At 37.1% G+C, this 19,724-nt stretch overlaps 1 protein-coding gene across 9 annotated transcripts in view; it reads left to right on the plus strand.

Annotated features, from left to right (window-relative positions):
• ERC1 (ELKS/RAB6-interacting/CAST family member 1) overlaps window positions 1-19,724 on the plus strand; it is a 410,068-nt gene that overhangs the window by 92,768 nt on the left and 297,576 nt on the right. For 5 of the 9 annotated variants that reach the window (XM_057703818.1, XM_057703817.1, XM_057703819.1 and 2 more), the window contains exons 5-7: window positions 4,877-5,032; window positions 6,263-6,355; window positions 9,358-9,525. In XM_057703818.1, the coding sequence (XP_057559801.1) occupies window positions 4,877-5,032; window positions 6,263-6,355; window positions 9,358-9,525 (417 nt within the window). The remainder of the gene's footprint in view (window positions 1-4,876; window positions 5,033-6,262; window positions 6,356-9,357; window positions 9,526-19,724) is intronic. The other 4 variants (XM_057703821.1, XM_057703824.1, XM_057703825.1 and 1 more) reach the window with 2 other exon arrangements.

The raw sequence follows: 19,724 nt of genomic DNA on the forward strand, positions 1-19,724 counted from the left end.
TTATACCTTTAGTGCGCATGTTAGCACAGTGGTAAAAGCACAAAAAGCCATAGTATTATTATGAAAATAGTTTTGACTTCTCACAAAGGCTAGGAGGCACCCCTGGGGTTCCATGGACCGTACTTTGAAAACCTCTGCTTTCAGTTACTGAGTAGTTAGAAATCTTTAGACTGAATGTTATGGTGATTGGTGATGAACAGCTTGCCTTCTGTGTGAAATTCCCTGAATTCAAAATCTGGCTTTACTTATTAATCAGTTGTATGACCTAGAACAAGTAACCTAATCTATCTATGCCTCAATTCTTTTATTGATAAATGGTGATAATATTACCTATCCCATGGGTTGTTTTGTGGTTTAAATTAGTTAAAACAAGTAAAACACTTTGAACAGGACCTGGCCCATAGTAAACATTCAATCAGGGTTCGCTGATACTGCTATTATTTTTATTAACATATTCTTTCTTACAAGAGCTAGAAGACTCTTACAGATGAGGACCCTTCCCTCCTTCCCCCTGTCTCTGTCTCTCTTTTTAACTTCTTCACATCCCCTAAAACATTGGGCACAGTGTTTTGCATCATGCACCTTCTATTAATATTTGTTGATATGACAAGAATATTTAGTTTTTGGTATATAAATAGTTTTATGTAAATATGTGCTTCTCAAATACAGTTATGAGAACTGTTCTTTTAGATGATTTCCTCTTAAAACTTTGTTTATATTGTATACATCTTTATTCTCATTGGGGAAAGGGTTTAACCAAACAACTTCCAAATTAGTGGATTCTAGGTTCTTTGTAGTTAGACAATTAATAGTCTTGAACATAGTCTTGTAAAGAGCCTTTGGAAAGGTTGAATTGCATCTTCATGTTTCCCACAAGTTTATTTGTACATGTTATTTCCTGATCCCTGTTGGAACCTAAAAATAAAACATGTGAGTGTACCCATGTTCACAGAATTCTTTTGCTTGCCTTTTGACAGCACGGGGAAGTGTAGTGGTTTTAACTGGTAGTGGATCTATTTTAAGTTGTTTTAATCTCCAGCCATTCTGCTAAGAAGCAAGAGACTGAGATTCTGGTGGCCCAGTGGGGTCAGGTGTATGTATCTCAACATAACATGTTGAGATCACAGTTGAAACAGTTGAGATGCTGAGTGTGTGGCATGAGTGTGAGAGGATCATGAAAATCTAGGCTAGTCTTTGGGGGAAATGGGAAGGGAGGTGATGTTGGACTGTAAAAGAGCCCAGCCATCTTTAAGGTGATGCGATATTCTTTTCTCTCTCCTCCTCCCCTTCTTTTCCTCCTCCCCTTCTCTGCTTCCTTCCTTCTTCCACTTTCTTCCCTCCGCTTCCTTCTCCCTTCTTCTCTGTTTTGTTTTGTTTTGTTTTGTTTCCCTTTAGCAGTGGAAGAGCAGGGAAGAATTACTGGACTGCTCTAGGATTAGTTTTGCTGGATAGATATAGCAGAATCATTGGGATGCAGGTGAATTTAGGGTGGGCTGAAGGAGTAGTTTGGATGATCAGTCCAGGGATGTTGCCTGGATAGGAAGGAAGAGAATTTAGAATGGCTGGACAGGTTGGGAGAAAATGTAGACCTTAGGGTGGTGGAGGACTCTGTGAGATGCAAGGACAGCAGTTAATGTGAGTGATGGTGTGTCAGGCCTGGGAGGAGAGTCCTGGGTGATGTGGTTTTGTAAACTGGATAGCTAAAATGGACCGGAAGATGAGTGTGTTAGAATTACAGACGTCAGCGAATTCAGACATTGAAATACTTGGATGATGGCAGGAGTGGCATTTGAAGGAGAGATCAATTGTGAGCCTGGTGTTGAAGACTTCTTCAAGTGGGCAGGAGTGACTGGGAAGTCCTTAGATGGCAGCCGCACAGAGCGAGAGGGCAGAGGAGTGTGAGCTTTAAATGGGAACAGCATTGAGGAGCCTGGAGGATGCCCACACTTCTCCCTGCCACTCTGTGGTGCTGGAGGATTAGCAAACTTCACTGGAGAGATTTCAGGGAAATTATATGCTTTGGGAAAGCCAGGTTTTGCTTGGGGTAGGGAGACAACTTTTGAAAAAAAGTTGAGGACTTGGGAAATCTAACAAGGAGCAGAGGATTTCAGTGGACTCAGCGGGGTGGGTTGATTAATGATGGGAGCCACGGGGCTGGGGAAGTGCAGAGTCGTAAGAGATAAAGAATTTATTTATTTAGTTATTATACATTCTAGGAGTAAGAAACCACCTTTGAAAGGACTGTCCTCAAATAAATCCAGCCTGAGTACTGGTTGAGTTGGTGCTACAACTAGTCCAGTGTATCAAGCATTAATTTTCTGACCTCATCCCAGAAAGTAGCCTGTCAGGTTCTTTTTCTGGGCAGTCAGTGCTGCCTCATGGCTTTTAGAGCTGCAGTTATCGTCCCTTTTTAGGTGCAGATTTTGTGGTGCATGATTTGGTAGTGAGGGTCTCATTTGGTTAAGAGCTGCCTCTCTGTCTGTGCTGGGATTAGGGGAGAAGATGGCTAATGTTTCTTGGCAACAGCCTTGTAGGGGCCTCGTAGAGGAAGAGGCTGTCTGTGATGTGCAGAGCCGGAATTCTTAGCTACTTTGCTTGTGTGGCGCCCAGTGGTGCTAGAAATACGCTCCCTCTTTCTGCTGCCTCCTTTCATTGCGGCCCAGGCTAATGTTAGAACCATATTTCACTTTCTTTCATTTGCAGGTTAGTCACATGCCAATGCCTGTTATTTTTAGTTATTCTTGAGGAAGAAGATCCTGATATTTCCAGTAATATTTATAGTAATCTTAAAAGTGAATTTTCAGATAATGCATTTGAAGTCGTTTATGCTTTATGAGCTGGGATAATTTTAAATGAGTAACTCAAAATCCTTGTTTAGGTTTAAAATGTCTCTGATTGTATTAATTTAATATGTTTATTAATTTTGAAGCAAATGTAAGTTTCATTTGAATAGATTTGTAAAAGAAAATTTTTGCTGTGTTATGTTAAAGGCAATGCAATGTCAGAGGAGTACAGCCCTCACCTCTCCCCCGAACCTAAAAATAGCTAATTGTAGTTGTCTCATGATAAATCCTTTAACTCTTATCTGCATGCCCTCAGATAGCAAGGAGTCAGTCAAGACAGGCTTGAGGTAAAGTGAAAAAAGAAAATCTCAAAATTTCTTCCTAAAGGAATGGTTTCTCTAAAATTCCAAATAAAATAAAGCTATAATGGATTTATGCTCTTTAAGGTCTTTATTTCTTAGGTAAATGAGCATATACAATTGTAGTTGTAAAAGAATTCTGTGTAAGAACTGATGACATCTAAAGTAATCTGGGGATAAACTAGATACTGTGACGGACCAAGCCAAGAAAATGAATATAGAAGGACGTTGTACTAGGAGGTGATATTTGTGTTGATGCTGATATACAAGGACAGTGATGTTTCTTTTTAAAAATTATTATGGACTATTTCAAATGCATGGTGAAGTATAGCAAATAAGTAAGGTTGCTAACACAGTGGTCCCCCCTTATGTGCAGGGGATATGTTCCAAGATCCTCAGTGGATGCCTGAAACCACGGGTAGTACCAAACCCTATGTAGTCTGTGTTTTTTCCATTACATACCTGTGATTAATTTGATAAATTGGGCACAGTGTAAGAAATTAACAACAGTAATTAATAGTAAAATAGAACAGTTACAACAGTATTCTGTAGTGGAAGTTATGCGAATGGGTCTCATTTTCTCTCTGTCTCTCTCTCAGTATCTTACTGCCCAAATCTAATGGCTTCTCCATCTAAACTAAGTACTTATCACACACTGTGGCCTTAACTTTTGCAGTTTGAGGTGCAGCAGCAAAACTGGCACGAATTTCTTTTCCTTCATTACAATTTCGCTGATCGAAGATTCATTCTTACCACAGATCTTAGCAACCTTAGCATGTGATTTTTTTTCTTAGTGAAAACTTCCACCTTCTCAATTAAAAGAAGCACCTTATGGCTTCTCTTTGGCAAATCTGAATTGCGAGCATTACTAGTCTTGCACTTTGGGGGTGATATTAAGTAAGATAAGGGTCACTTGAACACATGCGCTGCGATGCCAGGACCGTCCGTCTGATAACCAAGACAGCTAACGGGCGGGGATACACTGAACAAAGGATGATTCACATCCCGGTGGGACAGAGCAGGATGGTGTGAGATTTCATCATGTTCATCAGAACAGCGGTGTGCAGTTTAAAACTTATGAATTGTTTTTTTCTGGGATTTTCCATTTGAAATTTTTGGACCACAGTTGATCCCTGGTAACTGAAACCACAGAAAGCAGAACCATGGAAAACTGTGGATAAAGGGGGACCACTGTATGATAAACTGTAACTGTTAATGTAATTATTCATCCCTTTGTTTTTCTGCAGGGGGAATAAAAGATCTGTTATCAGATGCTTATTATTGTAGATATCATTATACACATTATTGTGTGAATCTTTGAAACCTTCTTACTCTTCTCTTCACTCTTTTGGGGGCAGAAATGAGCTTTTGGGGGTCACCAAGTAAAACAATGAAATATTATAGCTAGGAAAGGTTTTACTGTTAGTATTACAAATGTTGTCACTAGAAGTTTGTTGACCATAAATTACTGAGAAAATTCAACTAGTTTTCTATTGCTTCTGCTTCTTTAGTTAATACTCTCAACTTTAATCAAAAGGGTACAGGGGAAGGGGTAGAGGAAAAATCGTTCTGTAGACTCAGTCCTCCTCCTCTCCACCAAATGGCCGTGAAGGGTATATTTTAGAAGCAAGGCACCAGTTGCAATATTTCTACATATTTATCTTTATTAAATTTCACATCTGTAAAGACAGGTTCAAAGTCTGACTTTCTGTCTAAATCTTCTTTTGTCCTCAGGATTCAAAAATTTCCTCTATGGAGCGTGGTCTCCGAGACTTGGAAGAGGAGATTCAGATGCTGAAATCGAACGGGGCTTTGAGTACTGAAGAACGAGAGGAAGAAATGAAGCAGATGGAGGTCTATCGGAGCCATTCTAAATTTATGAAAAACAAGGTAATGGTGTGTGATACCGTAATTTTTAAAAAGGGGTTGAAAAATCGATGCATATTCCCACTTCTTTAGTGATGATGGGCTTCACACTGTTTTATCAGGCTTCAGGGAAGAATACTTGTACCATAATTCTCTCAGATAGAACTTTCCCAGAATTCAAGTCAGAATTACTGATGTTGTATAGTTATTTCAAATTTAACTTAAAAGAAAATTACTTGTATGAGGCTGTGTATTATCACAGTTTAACATTTCATGTCTACCAGTATTTCTGAGGCAATTAGTATAATCACATCCAGATGAGTTTTTCTCACTATATGAGATATCATGTTCTCTATCTCTTGTGAAAAAATTTAAAAGTCACAACCCTAAGAGGCTGAGTCCACCCTCTCTTTTCTTTCCTGAAATGGCTTAGAGAAAATCGTGTATTCCCTGAAACACAGTTCCCTAAAGGAAAGCCCTTTGTGCTCTCCCTTGGAGAAGATCTGTGTGTACATCAGGTTTATTGTTTTCCATGTGCACTTCGGGTGTATGTACAGTAAGATAGGCACTGCTGAGACACATCAGTCTGTATTATAACCTCAGTCACAGTAGTCCATCCTTAGAGCCAAAGGCATTTATTTTGATTCTATAAACTATTTTAGGCAAATTGGAGGATTTAGTTTATTATAGTTATCAGTTTATCAGGTTTGTGGTGTTTTAATTAAAGATCATAATTTCAATTATAAAATATTAACTAGAAAATATTCCCCCTCCCCCCCAACTCCAGTTGTGTCAGTTCCCCAATTTCTCAGAAGTGAAAACTGTTCCTTTAATAATACAGTTTCTGGCTTCTTTCTGTGAAATCCATACCTGCATATAAGTCAGTAGAATATTCCTTTCTAATTTTAAGAATCTGTTATCAGTGACCACAGCCAATTTCATGTAACTTCTAGAACCTAAAAATTCACGTATCCAACTTTCTCTTAGTTTTGATTTATCACTCTAACTTGAAACCAAAATGAAGTACCGTCTCTGCTTCCCATTTGCTGATTAGCACATTTCAGTCCATTAAAAATATGCTGTGAAGGTAGTGAGCCCATCTAGAGTCCTTTGCAGAAGGAGTTAGGGGAACAGATTTGATTGTGTTGTATGAGTTATTTACTGTTATTTCCAGTTACTGCTCTGGCTCAAAAGCAGATAAGAAGAAGACCTAAGTTGACACATGAGTGAAAAAGAATAACAATGTCGTGACAGGTAGAGCAACTGAAGGAGGAGCTAAATTCGAAAGAGGCTCAAGGGGAGGAGCTGAAAAAGAGAGCGGCTGGTCTTCAGGCCGAGGTCTTTGCCGTAAGATTTACCCTTTGCGTGCAGTGATCCCACAGTGGGACCCTGCTGCTCTGGCTCTGGGTGCTCACGCTTTCACTCTGCGGTTGGCAGCTTTGCCCAGTACTAGCACTAACCAGCCTGCTCTGCTCTTTAACTGCCTCCTGTTCACCGGTTTGACCACGGGTCGCCCTGTGTGCAGTGAGCCCTCACATGCTCTGGAAGCCCTGTCCCTGGTTCTCTGTTGTTGCTCTGTCACTGTGTGGATGGTGCTTCAAAGCTTGTTTTTTCTCGACTTTTCCTGTTACCAGAAACTTGTTGATTTATGTGAATGGTCTCTTTCTCTTCTTAGGTGCAAAGAATGTGCAGATGTTCTAGGTCTGTCACCCAGGGTTTATTTGAATCTGATTTCTTGAGTGAAGTGCTTTACCTTCTTATGTAGACATCATCTTTAAGTGCCTGATAGGTGATTTTGCAACACATTTTCCTTTCTTTGAAAGAGATGTGTAGGAAGGGATTAGCTTATTCAGTTATCTAGTAAATTAGAAGTAGCATGAAACTTAGTCTCTAAATCTATTCAATAGTTCAGTCATCTGTCTAGAGAACTTGAAATTCCATTTCAAATTGTGATGAAATGATTACAATAAAATAGCTAACGCTTGAGTATTTATTATAAGCATTTTATACCCTACTAAGGTAGGTATATTATCAACCCAATTTCTGGATAGGGAAGTTGAGGTAACACAATGGTGCTTAGGAAACACAGCTAGTAAGAGGCAGAGTTTGATTTTTATACAAGCCATTTGGTTCCAGAACCTCTGCTGGTAAGCTCTGCACTCCACTGCCCTGTACTGTGCGGTGCACAAATTTGTCTCACAAGTGTCAGAAAAAAACTGCTTCTGAAAATAATGGTAGGATAAGACTGGAATGCAGCATTAAAAAAAAAAACCACTTGTGCTAATTTAGTGTGTTTGCTATTTATGGACCACTTCACAGTATAGATAGAAAAGTGAGATATTTTGTCTAAAAGGGTTGAATGTGGCTTGTGGTAACCATGTATTGTTTAGAGGAGAAGTTGATCTGTAACTTTTTTTTTCCTCAGCTACTATTATTAATTTCTTTTTGTGTCAAACAACAGGGTAAACATTCCATACATCTTTTTGTTTAATCTGTACGCAATACAGTGACACTGGTTTGCTTTTTCCATGTTACTGATTAGGAAACCAAGGCTTAGAGAAGTAATGACCCAGGAAGGCACACTCGTTCTCACGTGGCATTGACTGCAAAGCCTTATGCTCCTAACTTTCAAGGAAAATGTGTGCTTCTAAACTCTTCTCTTTAGAATATTTCCTTCTCTTTCTCAGTGTTTATGGTCAGTATTGCATTATTTAAAGATTATTCAATAATGCAGGTGATGAGGAAACTGAGATCTTATATTTATTTTTGATCACATGATCAGAGGTAGCTGGAAATTTGAGTACTCTTTAAACCATAGCTCTTTAGCTGATGAGGTGAGAACATTTTGAACATTTCTCCTGACCATTCATACAACAAGTGCATTTTTAGTGCATTCTGTTTGTTAGGGATGGGACGTTAGTAAAGGATGTCATGCAAGATGCTGCGCCATTACAGTATGTGGTAGCTCCTGGGTGTGTACTTGTGTTACAGGATGGAAACAGCTGCTGCTTACAGTTATCTTCCACTGATGTCCTTAGTGTCTGTGAGTGCTCTGCGTGCAGTGAACACATAGACATATTTGTTGAATGAATGAATAATTGTATTTGTAAACAGTGATCTCACGCATATGAGAAAAACGCTTGTCTTCCGGCTGAAACAGAGTAAATTAGAAATTTATTTTTAGTGCTCCCTAAAAGTAGTTTTAATTACGGTAACATTTATTTCATACTTTCTCATGGTAAATTGTTCTTAAAAACTTTGCCCTTATGCCTAAAGTAATTACAGTCAAAATACTTTAGATATTGATACATTTGACTTTTTAAAAAGTATTTTTTTGTTTCATCAGTGATACTGGGATTACTGACTTCTTGTCAAATTTATACTTCCAATAGTTAGTCTCTATTTTAGTGCCTCGCTACCTTGCTAGACAGTAGATACATGTAAAAGCAATATGATTTCTGTTAATTTGGCTTACATTTAGAATAAAAGACTAAAAATTCTTAGAAACACAGTAGAAATGTAAAGGAGATGTTTGAAATTAAATGTTTTTTAAGTTAAGATGAGAAAAATGTATAGGGGTGTGAGTGGCACCTGTTGATTTATAGATGACTCTGTAGACTAATTAAAATTCAGTTACACATGTAGATTCTTACAGAATGAGACTTTATGTATTCTTTATTTAGGTGATATACTTTTATCCATTTAGTTGATATGACATGTTGTAGGTGATATAACTTTGTAGGTAGAATCTTTTTTTTTAGGTCAGTACCCCTAACTCCTCAAAATTATATGATTTTTAAAAACAACATGTTTATAGTGCCTTGTAACACTAAAAATGGCTTTTTAAGATAAGGGCTTTATGTAAACTTTCATTTGAGAATGAAAAAAAACAATGAAAAATAAATGCTGCAGCTTTTGAGTTTAAATAGCAATACTAGGAAGTTACTTTTTTCTTTCTGTATTACACCTACACTAACCCTGCTTTATGATTTGAAGTTTATTATGACTTAATAAAATGAAAACTGTTTTAGTCATGTTCAGATGCTTACTGTTGTCTCATAGTCATCTAAGTGAAATGGGATTTTCCTTCTTCAGTTCCTTTTCTAAGGGATTCAGAAGTTTAGGAGACACAGTAAATGAAAACTGGAAATTTTGCTATTAGTTGAATAAGCTTTGTTTGGGTTTTTGGAGGGAGGGGTGGTCATCTAAGATTAGGTGATGCAAAAAGATGAATTGTGTCCTGTCTTGAAATTAATGCTGCATATGTGGACTTGGATCTGTCGAAGATCCAGATCACAGGCGGTGGTTTTATTTCTTTTTTCCTTACACTGTTTTATTTTCTTCTCCAGATTGGTCAGGTGAAGCAGGAGCTGTCCAGAAAGGATACAGAACTACTAGCCCTGCAGACAAAGCTAGAAACACTCACCAACCAGTTCTCAGACAGCAAACAACACATTGAAGTGCTGAAGGAGTCCTTGACTGCTAAGGAGCAGAGGGCTGCCATTCTGCAGACCGAGGTAAAAGGAGTTCTGGGATTTGCAGGCAGTCCATTCCTTGGCACCTTTTCACATGTATTACCTATGCACTTTTTGTTATGTTGAGATGTGGGAGCTATGAATAATGTTATGATGGATTCTTTAGCAATGTAATCAGTTGTTCTACTAAACTACAACCATCTTGTTTCTACTGTTCTTGGATCTAACAGGTTAAAACCGGTGCAGTTTATATATGTTTTTGATACTTCGGACTTCGGCTAAGCCTGTACTTCTGAGTATACTTTAAACTAATGTTATGAAATGAAAAGACAGTTGTAAAAGTGTTTGTTGTCACCCATGGTGAATCTTTAGTCATAAATGGCACGGAGCTTGGTCAGCCTGTGTTGGGTGGTTAAGTGTCCGTAATTTTTGGTATTATGAGTAGCTTTAAGTAGGCAAACTGTGGGATCTAGAAATGTTCCAGACAAATCTCATTTTGAACTACAGATTATTAGACATGTGCCTTCATGTCCTGTTTGAAAATAAAGTTAGCATTTTTAGAAATCTTAGAAGATTATCTAGTCTTTCAGCCTTGATTTAAGAACACACTAAGAAAAAACAAATGCCATATGCTAACTCATATATACGGAATCAAAAAAAAATGGTACTGATAAACCCAGTGACACGACAAGAATAAGGATGCAGATTCAGAGAATGGACTGGAGGACATGAGGTTGGGGGGGTGGGGGGCGAAGCTGGGACAAAGTGAGAGAGTAGCATAGACATATTTACACTACCAACTGTAAAATAGATAGCTAGTGGAAAGTTGCTGTACAACAAAGGAAGATCAACTCAATGATGGGTGATGCCTTAGAGGGCTGGGATGGGAAGGGTGGGCGGGAGTCACAGGAGGGAGGGAATATGGGGATATGTGTATAAATACAGCTGATTGACTTTGGTGTACCTCAAAAACTGGTACAAGAGTGTAAAGCAATTATATTCCAATAAAGAGCTTAGAAAAAACCAAAAAACAAACAAAAAAACACACTAATTCCGGACAGATGAGAATCTATCATATTTGCAATGAGAAGAAAGTAATGATGCTATTTGGATTTACTGTCTTAAGTAAAATGTTTTCTAAAGATCTCAATGAAATAGAGAATTTAGTTAGGAATAGGTAAGCAATTCTGCTTTATAGAAGAAAAATAAAGCATATAATATGGATTAATTTTTTTCTTTTTTAAAGAACAAGATAATAGTTAAAGGCATAGTTTAATGAAAAGAATGGGCAGTAAAAAGAATGCATAAAAACATCATAGACCCGGAAGTTCAGAATCTTCAAGCAAGGAGGAATGGGAAAATGACCAAAATATTTCATGTAATATTTTACTTTTTTATATTTTGGGATTTTGTTGAAAATGAGAATTTGGATGATGTATTTACAATTTTCCTTACAACTTACACTTTTTCTATTTTGATCATGTTTCATTTTATCATGATAATCACCTGCCTACCTCAGAGGGATATTTGGGGTATAAATAAGGCTCTGGCTCTGGAGTCACAGTAACTGAGTCTGAACTTCAGTTTTACCATTTGCTACCAGGTGCAGGGTCCTGGACATGTTGCTTAAGTTCACTGAGCCTCCTTTTACATCTGTGAGATGAAGAGGAGTGCCTACCTCATTAGGTTGTTAGTATTAAACTAATTTATTCACACCTAGCTCCTGGCACATAGTAAGGTCTTTGTGCTTCAGTTATTGGCATTATTATAATTCTTGTAATACTATCAGGTGATACATGTAAACTTAAAATGATAAGAGAACATTGTTGCTTTTCACTGGCATAATTTTTATGTAGAAGATCTGTTATTCAATATTTTTATCAAGCTAAATTAAGGTTTATTCATGGAACTGCAAATATAGAATTATCTGGAAAATGTTACCTGCAAATTTATTAATTTATGGCTTTATTAGAGTTTTTCCGCATCAATACCTGGTATGCATGCACTACTCCAAAAGAGTCAGAAGAGGGTGCCAGTGTTTTAGAGGTGAGCCTCCTGCCAAATTGGCTGCTTTGATAGCTTTGGATGGAGGTGGCAGGTTTGCAAACCAGAGAACCAGGCAGTTGGCTAATGATAATGCAAGCATGTAAAAGCTTGTCACCGTCTAATAGACGGCTTCTTCCCCTTGGCAGGCCATCCTTCTCTTTGTACCCCTCTCAAATAATGTTCTTACTAGCTAGGTCTCACACAGATGGGCTTGTGATTGCTTTCTTGTACCATAGAGAACAAAGACTGTTTTTGCGGTCATTCTCAGATAGCTTTTAAATCGTTTTTAGCCATTGTGGGAGTAACTGAGTTTCAACAGTTACCCCTGTAAGTTATTAGGACAACTGCTCAAATATGTGTCTCATTCTAAACGGTAACAGTAGAAAAGCTAACTTCCTTTTGAATTTGGGGTGATTATATGAATGTTATATGCCTATTTATCAGAATTTACTTTTTTGTATTGAGTAACTCTGATGACAGTTGACAAGGGTCACTTTTTCCAAAGCAGCTTTCCCCTGTTGGATCCCATAAATGGCGATTGGAACCAGCTCTTTGAAAGTTCTCACCTATTTGTATAATTGCTGTATTTCTGTTTCTATCATTGCTCTTAATCAACCTTGTCCTCCTCTCTGAAGCTACCCTGGACTTTCATCTAGGTCTCAAATCACTAAATTAAGCACATATAAAAAAGAACATGGATTAAGGAGGGTTTTTTTTTTTTTTTTTTTTTTTTTTTAAATTCTTTGAGGAAAAATGGGATGTGGGAAAAGACCTGGTTTTCTTCCTGTTCAGGGTCCAGGGAACGAGGTCCTTTTGTGTTGGGCAGTGTGCAATATATAGTATCTGTGGAGTTGCTCTTGTTTTATTAACATCTTTAATCTGTTGACCTGGACAAAGGTGGTCTGGATTTAGTAGCATAGTGGTCAGAAACATGGGCTTTGGAATCAGACATAGGCTTAAAACACAGCCTTCTATACTTTTTAGTTATGTGAGCTTGGACGAGGTATTTTACCTCTTTAGTCCTCCATTTTCTCATCTGTCAATGAGAATAATAATAATAATAATACCAACTTTCTAAGGTTAGAATATATGTTTAATGTGGCTAGAATAGATTTTTTTATTATGAAGCTCTTGTCTGAATTTGGAGGTAAATACTAAATATCAGTGGTTTAAAATATTGCCATTGGTTTTTTTTAGATTATAAATTTGTAGCCCTCTCCCTCTCTTTGTGCAAATAAACTGTGTGCTGTGGAATGACACATCTCTGCCTCTGGCCTTTTTGAAGTTTCTCTGAGCTCTTCAACCTTTTGTTGGGATGAGGTGTCAAACAGTACTCAATACAGTTTGTTGAAGTAGCCTTTTAAAAAGGTCTGCTTGTGTACATTGTCTGTCTCATAGCCCAGTGCTCTTCATTCATCCTCCTTTCTAGATGGGAATAGTGGGAGATGTGGTGATCTTGGGCAAGACACTTAGTTTGTGCTTTGATTTCCTCAGCTTTAAAGTTAATGAGTTTAGATTCTGTAAGTTTTAAAAATTTATGAAATACTGTCAAATACAGGAAAAATGCAGAAAATAATATAATAGACACCACTCAGATTTAACTTACATTAATGTTTGAACATGTTAGGTGATCTTTAAAGGTCCTTTAAAAGAAAAGATTCTAAAAAACTAAAAAATTCATTCTAAACTAAATATTCAGTGGAAGATCTGGAAGTTTAAGCAGAAACTTTTGTTAGAATCTCAGGTTTTTTAAAACTGGTTGGGGCTAGGAATAAATATTTGGAAACTGTCATATGGGGGTAGTGGCGAAAGCCTTAGGGATGAATTGTCTCTCCAGAGGAAGTTGTGTAGAGTGAGATGTAAAGCGGGGGGAATGACAGAGGATCCAGTGAAGAAAACTGAAAGGGTGTGTTCAGAGAGTTAGAAAGGGAGTAAGCCATATAATTGCAAGAGAGGAATTATAGGAAACACACCGTTGTTTCCATGCAGTTACTACTGCTGATGTGCTCTTAGGTAGATCTATTTATTGATGTAAAATGAAAGTTAAGTGGGGTTGAGGTAATTAATAGTTTTGTGATCAGAAGTAAAAGGCTGGAACAGCAAGGTAGCCATTTTTCTGTTCATGTCCATTGGTAGAGAAACTCTTGTGGAGGAAAAACCTTCTGATTTTGTTGAAGTTGGCATAACCTGTTTGCCACAGACCTTGATGCTTGGCAAGCTGGATAGATGCTGTTCCTCCAGCTCAGTTGATGTGAATAAACAGGGTCTTATTCCTCCTGCCAGGAATGGTGTTAGGGTATGACTCTGTGTCCTACTAGTCTCTGAGGGGTTTTCCTGAATATGTTTTTTGTGGTTTGCAAAATGTGGACCTCACGCAAAATTATACTATGAATTTAGTTCACTCCAAACCAAAAGATCAGTGTAGAATTCAGAGCAATTAATCTAGTAGTAGCAAAGTGGTTTTGGTGGTTATTTTTATCTCAGGTCTCCAGACCAGCACATTTGAATTCTGCATTGCATGAAAAAGCAGACCAAGAAAAAGTGTACACAGATGATTTGAATTGACAAGATCATGTAGTAATTAGGGTATGGGCTTGGGTAGTTTCTGTGCCTAATATTTGTGATATGAAATATTTTTTTAACATCAAAGCCAGCATTTCCCACTGCAGTAACACCAAAGGTTTGTATGTTTATAACAAGAGTTTTCATTCGTTACCTTTTTCAGTCCCCCATTCCTGTGGGTCTCGTACCTGACATTCCCTCAGATCAGCATGCAGGTTTATGAGTGGTTAGCACAGGCCTGTTTCCAGGCCACTTAGCGGAGTCAGGGATCTAATGTAAAAGTGCAGCTGGGGCATCTGGGTACTTCTGGTAAAGAAGCAGCAATATGAGGTCTCACAGTTACTATCCTGAGACATTGGCGATGAGAGATGTTTTCCTGCTGTATTCTGATTCCTGACCCACATATGAAAAGCCTTTCATTTTTCTGAAATTAATGCTGAGAAGAACTGAGAGACAAGGCAGTTCAGGCTTATCTACAGGTTTAAATGTCTGGGCTTTAGACTTGCAATAAGAATTTAATAGTATATTTCAGGGGTATTGGGTAAAATGTTTTTAAGGTGAGTTGCTTTGTTTTTTTGCTTGTGGTTATTGGAATATATAGCTTACGTATTAGAGGTGGAACATATAGTATACAAAATACAAATTAGAATGTAGGAATTAGGTAGAAATGATTTGGCATGTGATTTATTTATTTTTAGATTTCTGGCATGTGTACTTTCCTAAGACTTTGACCTCTTTAACTGTGCAGTGGGTCAAAGGGTTCAAGGAGCTTCCTTTTGACTCGCCCTGACTGATGCCCTGTAATGGGTTCACTAATAGGAACCACATCTGATACTGTCAGATGGGACTAGTAGCCACGTAGACTGCTGGAGCTGAGCCTCAACAAATGCCAGGTGGACAGGGGTCAGTGAGTTCTTCTGACATCTCAAGAGCCTGGTTGTTGAATTTGTTATTCACAAGGATCTTTGCTGTGTGGTGGCAGTTCTTTTCTCCCTGTTGAATAAATATTCAGTCTGTTCTCACATTTCTCTTCTGGACCTTTTTTCCTTCTTTGCATGGTAGAGTGTTTCTGATTTTAAGAGACAGATAAAGGAAAACTGGGGGAAACAAGGAATTTTGTCATCTTGTACTTTAGAAAGGACCATTGGGGAACTCAGTGGTGATCGTGTATTTCATCTTTGTTCTGCATTAGATTTTAATTCTTGCTCTTGAGCTCTTTAGTGCTGAATTCCGGCACCAAAACTGGAAATTTTTAATGTAACACCTGTTGGATTCATGGGGCTTATGGTAGTTCTACAGTTTGTTAGTAAAACACATGTTTTTGTTTGTTTGTTTGTTTTTTAATCACTGCTGAGTAATCTTTTTCCTCATCTTTGAGGAAAAATTTAAGTAGATTGGCTATCTTTACTAAATCGGTCAAGTTTCCATTTCATACACTACTCATGGGAAGAACTGATTTAGATCTTCTTCAGTTGCTTTCATTAGCTGTTTGTAATTTTCAGCATACATTCTTTTTTGGAGTGATTGTAAAAGGTCATACACTTTGAAAATTGAAGTTCAGTGTTGCCTCATATTTCATTTTGGCCAGTTCACAAAATACCAACATTTGAAAAAACAAGTATAAATATGCCTCTGTTTTCCTTAGTATTATCTTTTACTAAGAACTATTTCAGGCATTTAAAATATAGATAAAATACTATTAAAAAAAAAACATTTTAAGATGGTGTAATGATGTGCAAGAGTTTTGAATTTTAATGTAGTTGGATTTACCAGTACTTTTTCTTTATGATGTACCCTTTCTCGGTCTTAAAAAAAAAAGATCCTTCCGTGCCTCAGTGTCTTAGAAGGTACTTAAAAAGTATCTTTCTTTCTAAAAGTTTTAAAGATTTGCTTTTTATATATAAATCTTTTAATTCACCCAGAATTCATTTTTGTGTATGATATGAGTTAGGGCTCTTCACCCCTCTCTCAATATGTGCAGCCAGTTGTCTAAAAACAGTTTATTGAATACTCTGTCCTCTCCTCACTGATTACAGTGTCACCTCTGTGTATATGTGTATGGGTCACTAAATTTGTGAGTGTGTGTATCTGGCCTCCCATTTCTGTGGCAAACATGTATTGGTTTATTCCTGTTCCAATACCATGCTTTCTAATTTTGCTTATTTTAAAAAAATCAAATTTATTGACATCTAGTAAACTACATGTCTTCAGAATGTACAATTTGTTAAATTTCAACACATACATCTCTGAAACCAATAGCACAGTCAACATAAGAAGATTGTCCCCAAAGTTTTCTGGTACCTCTTTGAACCCCTTTTCTCCTGCCTCTCCCTGATATTTTTCACTCCTCTCCACTTCCTCCCTCATACCCAGGCAACCCTTGGTCTGCTTCCTATTGCTGTAATTAGTTTGTATTTTCTTGAATTTTACATGTATGAAATCTTACAGAATTAGTGGTTAAGAGATTAGGATCTGGAGACAGATAATTTAATCTTAAATCCACGCGCTATCACTTATTTTTAGCTTTGAGATCTTGGGTCTCCTTTCTTCTCAAAGCCCCTTTTGCAAGTTACCATGGGAAATTGAAATTTTCCACAGGGAAAATGCAAGGGAAGAAAATACGATGCTTGTGGGTAGAATTCTGAGAACTTTTGATATACTGTGTATGTGGTTGGCAAGCATATACGTGACCACGTACAGGAAGATTCAGAATTCTGAGAACAGCATGAAGAAAAGTGGTTAATGTAGAAGTAAAGGTCTGTAAAATAAACATGACTGGGGAAAAAAAAGATGACGTGCGGCTGTATTTGAAATGATTGCTCAGGCTGGGAGAAAAACAAATAAAACCAGAATGGGGTGAGTAAGAAGAAGTTAGGGATGATAGATTAGAGGTTATAGATAAAGTGTAGGTTTAGTACACATAGAAGAAAGGAAAGAATTAGATTTACAGAGTTTGAAAGTTCTTAGGGACCTTTCCAGAATGTAGTAAAGTTTACCATGTATCATTAATTAAAGTAGAACAGAGGAAAATTAGAGGTGAAAGTGTTTATTGAGGGGGCAGTGGAACTTGTGGTGAAGAATTATAAATGGGACCTGAAAAGAGGGCTTCCTCAATTTCTGGCTTGGTGAGGCTGGTGACATTGAAGTGGTTGAGAGAAATATAGTTTAGCAGAGTGAAAGCTTGTTTATTTACATGTTTTTCCTTTCCAGCATAGTCCAACATAATTCTTAAGTACATGATGACTTATCTGTAGCAGTCTCAAGTGAGATTAGTCTCCTAGAAAATTTTCCACAGTACTTATTGAGCAGTAAGTGCCACTAAACACACAGTATTGGTTCTCAGATACCTTATTGTTTTGATATAATACTAGTTTTGATATAGTTTTGAGATATTATTAATATAATAATATAATAGTTATAATATAATAATATTATTTCCTGATGTTTTGGTATACTGTCAGCCTGAGCCATTACCCATATTACCTGTTTTTTCTTTATGGATTATTCTACAGTCAGACAGGAAAAATAATATAGGACAAGTTCAAGATCTATGGTGTTTTATAGAAACATACTTGTTATCTTAGATGTGCATTGTCAGTGTGGTAGCCACCAGCCACATGTGGCTATTGAGGATTTGAAACATGGCAAGTCCAATTGAGATGTGACATAAGTGTCAGTTTCAGTACACATTGGGCTTTGAAGACAGTACAAAACAAAAATGTAAAGTAGGTTATTATTAGTTTTTTATATAGATTTCAGGTTTGAAATGACAATAATGTATATATATTAGATTAAATAAAATATATTATTGAAATTAATTTTAGCTGTTCCTTTATCACTTTTTAATGTGGCTGCTAGAAAATTAAAAATTTCATAAGTGGCTTGCATGTAAGACTCACATTATATTTTTGTTGAACAGCACTATTTTAAGATGAAAGAAACCCACCTCCCTGTTTTGCTGTAATCAAATGTGTGACTATTTGCTGAATTATAAATCCTTAGTGGAAAAGTAAAAAGCAAAAGAATTTGGTGTGCGAGTATGTTTAATGACATTTGCTGTGAATAGATTTTAAAATAAGTACAAAATGCCAACAGCATTCTTCATAGAACTAGAATAGTTTTAAAGTTTGTATGGAAACACGAACCCGAGTAGCCAAAACAATCTTGAGAAAGAAGACAAAGCTGGAGGTATCATGCGCCCTGGTTTCAAACTATATTATAAAGCTACAGTAATCAAAACAGTGTAGTACTGGCACAAAAATGGATATGTAGATCAATGGCACAGAATAGAAAGCCCAGAAATGCATCCACGTTTACATGGGCAATTAATTTACAACAAAGGATGAAGAATATACAATGGGGAAAAGTCAGCCTCTTCAACAAATGGTGTTGGGACAGCTACATAGAAAATAATGAAACTGGGCTGCTCTCTCACACCATGCACAAAAACAAATTCAAAATGGATCAGAGACTTAAATGTGAGACCTGAAACCATAAAACTTCTAGAAAGAAACATAGGCAGTACACTCTTTGACATTGGTCTTACTAATTTTTTTTGTTTGTTTTTTTGATATGTCTCCTCTGGCAAGGGAAACAGGCAAAACAAAACAAGTGGGACTACATCAAACTAAAAAGCTTTTGCCTAGCAAAGAAAACTTTTAATAAAACCAAAAGACCACCTCCTGAATGGGAGAAGATACTTGCAAACAATATATTCAAAAAGGGGTTAGTATCCAAAATATACAAAGAACTCATTCAGCTCAACATCAAAAAAACATAACCTGATTAAAAAATGGGCACAGGATCTGAGTAGACATTTTTCCAAAGAAGATGTACAGATGGCCAACAGGCATATGAAAAATACTCAAAATCATTAATCATCAGGGAACTGCAAATCAAAACCACAATGAGAAATCGCCTCTCACCTGTCAGAGTGGCTATTATCCAAAAGACAACAAATGAGTGTTGGTGAGTCTGTGGAGAAAGGGAATCTTTGTGCACTGTTGGTAGGAATATAAGTTGGTGCAGCCACTATGGAAAAACAGTATGGAGATTCCTCAAAAACTTAAAAAGTAGGACTGCTGTATGATCCAGCAATTCACTTGGTGGGTATTTATCTGAAGAAAACGAAAACACGAATTAGAAAAGATACATACACCCTTTGTTCATTACAGCATTATTTACAGTAGCCAAGATATGGAAGCAAGCTAAGTATCTATCAATGGATGAATGGATAAAGATGTGGTCTGTGTATGTGTATATTACTATTCAGCCATGAGAAAGAAGTAAGTTCTGCTGTTTGTGACAACATGGATGGACCTTGAGGACATTATGCTAAGTGAAATAAGCCAGAGAAAGCCAAATACTGTGTGATTTCGCGTATGTGTGGGATCTAAAAAACAAAGGAAATGACCAAACATAGCAAAACTGAAACAGAATTATAGATACGGAGAACAAACAGGTAGTTGCCAGAGGAGAGAAGGGTGGGGAGAGGAAAGAAATAGGTGAGGGAGATTGAGATACAAACTTCCAGTTACAAAATAAATGAGTCAAGGGGATGAAGTGTACAGTGTGGGGAATATAGTCCATAACTAAGGAATATTATTGTGTGGTGACATATTGTAATAGACTTA

This window comes from Hippopotamus amphibius, chromosome 12 (genome assembly GCF_030028045.1).
Source record: "Hippopotamus amphibius kiboko isolate mHipAmp2 chromosome 12, mHipAmp2.hap2, whole genome shotgun sequence".
NCBI classification, from domain to species: domain Eukaryota; kingdom Metazoa; phylum Chordata; class Mammalia; order Artiodactyla; family Hippopotamidae; genus Hippopotamus; species Hippopotamus amphibius.